General features: G+C 54.1%; 1 protein-coding gene across 1 annotated transcript; it reads left to right on the top strand.

Moving 5' to 3' along the window:
• Window positions 1-861: 861 nt before the first annotated feature.
• On the top strand, window positions 862-3,539 carry NAA20 (N(alpha)-acetyltransferase 20, NatB catalytic subunit; the record flags this gene model as incomplete). The annotated part of the gene is made up of 3 exons (XM_010150751.1): window positions 862-997; window positions 1,931-2,076; window positions 3,454-3,539. Coding segments are annotated over 3 exons (368 nt in total), but the record flags the coding sequence as incomplete, so codon positions are not given.
• Between the last annotated feature and the right edge of the window lie 594 nt (window positions 3,540-4,133).

Here is a 4,133-nt window from a genome sequence, read left to right as displayed (position 1 = left end):
GATGGGTTACAGTGAGTGTGGAGGCTCTGCGGTGCCGTCTTTTCCAGCGCTCCAGCCGTGCTGTGCTGGGGACTGGGGGGATTTTCACACAGGAGCTTTTCTTCCTCTTCGCATTTTCCAAATACCCACTGGGGAAGAAGAATGTCGTGTAGCATCTTCCTATTTCATAGATGTCTGAGGGTGCTGTGTAGGAGGAGCAGTTCTTGGGTTGCCGTTCCCTGTGTGGGAGGGCTCTGGCCTGCGGGAACCCCCTGGGTTTGCTGCAGGTGAGTGTGGCACAGCGTGTCTGAGCCCTGCTGCCACGGCCCCGCACGCAGTGCTGCTCTGGCACGTGCAGTCAGCAGGCAGGGAAATGCTGGGACTGGGCTCAGAATTGCCCTGGAGGAGAAGGCTCTGGCTCTGCTGTAGTTTCCTTCAGAGCTGCACAGGCTTTTTCCTTCTTTAGGTTCTTTTTTTTGGGGGGGGAGGGTGTGGGGGGCAGAAGAATGGCCTTTGCAGGGACACGGGAAATACAGTATTTTAGTAAAGCATAAAGCATTTCCTGTACACGAGGTTTCTGTGCACCCACCACACCCGTCACAGCAGCAGTGCTGGGATGCTGATGGCAGCACTGTGGGGAAGTGGGAGTGTTCGTCAGGGAGTTAATGCTGGTTTGGCTCCACAGAAAAATGCAAGGAACTACTAAGCAGCCCCTGAAAACCCAACGTCCCTTTTTGATAGCATTACCATCCCTGTCTGAGTCTTTCCCACAGCCGTCGCAGTGTTTATTTATCCCTGTGGGGTTGTTCTGGAAAGCTGCGGAGCTGCGCGTGGCACACGACTCCAGAGGTGCTCCTGTGCCGACGCTCTGTCTGCCCACAGTAATGGGTAAAGCGGAAGGCTCTGTGGCTAGGGAAGAATGGCACGGACACGTCACTGCTCTCTCTGTTGCACCAGAATTTCGACGTCTGGGTTTGGCTGCTAAATTGATGGAACTGCTGGAAGAAATTTCAGAAAAGTGAGTACTGTGCTTGTCTTAAAGGGCATCTCTTACAGTGATCTTTGTACAGACATCTGGCTGTGGCTTAGATTTGTGATTTGCATGAAACAGGCCCAGAATTTTGCTTTAAAAAGTGTTCCGATTTGCTGAAATTCCCTGTAGGAAGGGAACAAGAATTACAGATGTTGCTGGGTGATGTAAAATCTCGGGCTTTCTCTGAAAGCTGACTTGCCAGAAGGAGTACGAAGTAACCGGAATTCCAGTGGAGATACTGTATAAAAAGTCCTTTTGCTGACAAGAAAAAAGCTTCTTGGAACTATTCCCTGCAGGGTATCCCAGCTCTTGTTCAGGAGTCGTGGGCTCCATGCAGTTCTTTCGGGTGCAGCCTGGAACGCCCTTTGCCCAGCAGCCAGTGTCTCACTGACTTTCCAGCCTGCGGTCAGTTCCTTGTACGTTTCCTGCAGGAAATGCAGCGTCCAAGGACCGTGCAGGGAAATGTCCTCAGCTCATCCTGGTAGGGCAACCCCCTCAGAGAGGGAAAAATGGGACACTAGCCCGATGCTGGGAGCAATGTACCGTGAGAAGAACGGGCTGGCTGCTCTCCAGCTGCTGCGTTGGGTAAGGGAGGCTGGCCCCTGTGTGCTTTGAAGGCTGTCCTTAAATCAGTCTAAAATGGGAATTTTAAATAATTTCGTAGGAATATGAGATTTGTGGGAGTGGTTGAGCTTGTCCTGTTCTTTGTGTTCACAATACTGAACCTGCTGGCTGGTGCATAAGAATGACCGTGGGATTTGTCCCTCAGGGAAGGAGTGCAGCTGTTCCTGTGTGAAAGATGGTGGATCAGTACCTGCAGCAGCAGCTTGGCTCTTGCTCAGGTTGCAGGCTGTGATGTAGAAATACAGTCACCTGCTACTCCTCACTCTCCTGGTTTGGGTTTTATTTTTTCCACAGAAAGGGTGGGTTTTTCGTCGATCTCTTTGTGCGAGTATCAAATCAGGTTGCGGTGAACATGTACAAGCAGCTGGGCTACAGCGTGTACCGGACAGTGTTAGAATACTACTCTGCTAGTAGTGGGGAGCCAGATGAAGATGCTTATGGTGAGTCCTTGTTCTGCCTCTAGCAGAATGGAGAGATTCTTCTGGGGAGGGTTCCCGGGCTCCTTGGGAGGATTATTTGTTTATAGGAAACAAGTTGGGATGGTTGGAGATGAGTGGGATTTTGTAGACACCCTTGGAGAGTTTTTCCTGTTGAAAGTGAATTCAGCTACAGAACTCCATCTGGCAGCTCACACCATCTGTAGTGTGTGTGGCAAAAGAAAGTACAAAACAGGAATGAATTCATAAGTACCAGGACATGGATCCTGGGAGGGAGATGAACAGCAAATAAAGTTCTGGATATCATTTCACTTTCCCAGGAATGCTGGCCCCAAGGGCTGGGCTGGTTGATGGTGCTGGGGAGCCAGGAGGAGCGGCACCGCTTCCTCCTTTCTTCCCACACCCTGGGCTGGATGCTTGGTTTGATTCAGATGGCTGCAAATTCCTGGCCAATATGCTCCAGATGCCCAAGAATTGGTTGTCGTTTCAATGGAAAAGGGCAGGAACATGGGAATTCCAGTCTGTTCATTCTGGTACGAAACCTGACACACCAGCTGCTTCCTCATTCTCGATCTTCCCTTCCAGTGTTCCCCAAGGGGCTCTGTGGCCGGCTTATGGCTCTGCCCTGTCCCTGCACTGTCCCGTCGCCATGCAGGAGTGCTGGGAAACGCAGGGGCTACGGGCAGGCAGCTGCCCATGGGACAGGTGCCTCAATCCTGGCTCTTGCCCTGGAGCCAGGCATTCCCTTTCCCAGCAGCACAGTTCCCTGCAGTTCCATCCCCGAGGACAGCGCTGCTGCTGAGCAGCTGAAAGGACATGAGCCCACGGAGTGTGTCCAGGGGAGGGCAGCGGGATGGGGGATGGCCCAAGGGCTGGCCAGAGGAGGAGTGGCTGAGGGCATGGAGTTTGTCCTGCATGGAGGGGAGAAGCTGAGGGTGCCCCAGCACAGCCGGGAACTCCCTTCTGGGGCAGTGCGGGGAGGACCTGAGCTCATCTGCCTGATACTCAGTGCCAGGACACCCGGAATGGGATGGAGACATGGCAGGGGAAGGTCAGGGGGAGCATTAGGGACAGGCTTTTCCTGGAGAGGGAGGTCGGTCACAGGAGCAGGCTCCCCGGGGAAGCAGTCTTGGCCCCGAGCCTGGTGGAAGGAGCGTCTGACAAGCTCTCAGTCATACGGTGGAGTTTGAGGGAGCCCTGGGCAGAGCCAGGAGTTGTGCTTGCTGATCCTTATCAGTCCCTTCCACCTGGTGGTGTTCCATGGCTGTAGGGAATCTTCCTGAGAAAAATAATCTGCGTGGCATGGAGAATTCACTTTTCCTGGCTCTGTGCAGTGACTCCTTGGTACAGCATCGTTGTTTCTCTTTGCCTTTTTTCCAGATATGAGAAAAGCTCTTTCCAGAGATCCGGAGAAGAAATCAATCCTACCCCTGCCTCATCCCGTGAGACCAGAGGACATTGAGTAACTGTAAGCTGGGATTCTCCGGCAACTTTCTGCCTGTCAGGTTCCTTCTCCCCCAGCCCCCAAGCATTTAGGGATGGGAAATCTCTGGTTCAGGGTTTTCCCCATGGAATCCCCAAAAGCAGTGCTGAGACTCCCCCAGATGCTGGGCAAAGACCGACAGCCAGAGCCATCAGGGCTGGCTCTGCCCCAGCCCAGTCTCAGTCCAGGTTGGTGTTGGGGTACTGGCCTGGCCCGTGCTGTGCCCGTGGCAGGCCCTGGGGGCAGAGCTCTTATTTTCTCCTGCTACTCGTGCTTAGGGGCAGGGTGGCACCAGCCCCTGTAGCAGACAAGTCTCTACTTCCGCTCACAACATCTTTCCCCAGCCTGGATCCCCTGCGCTGGGGGCTGTTGGTGCCATGGGAGCAGGGATGGCTCTGGGCCAGCTGGGAATGGTATGCTGAAAGCAGTGTGTTCCCTGCCTGCACAGACGGGGCTGGAGTCACATCCATGGGGGGTATAATCCCTGGAGTTCGCTCTTGGAGCGTGTTTCTGTCTCCACGTGTCACTGTGGGGTCACATCCCGGCGCCCCCTGCCCAGCCCCAGATGCTGAGGGAG

This window comes from Eurypyga helias, unplaced genomic scaffold (assembly GCF_000690775.1).
Source record: "Eurypyga helias isolate BGI_N326 unplaced genomic scaffold, ASM69077v1 Scaffold35424, whole genome shotgun sequence".
In the NCBI taxonomy this organism is placed as follows: Eukaryota; Metazoa; Chordata; class Aves; order Eurypygiformes; family Eurypygidae; genus Eurypyga; species Eurypyga helias.
This window is presented reverse-complemented; position numbering and strand designations above follow the sequence as displayed.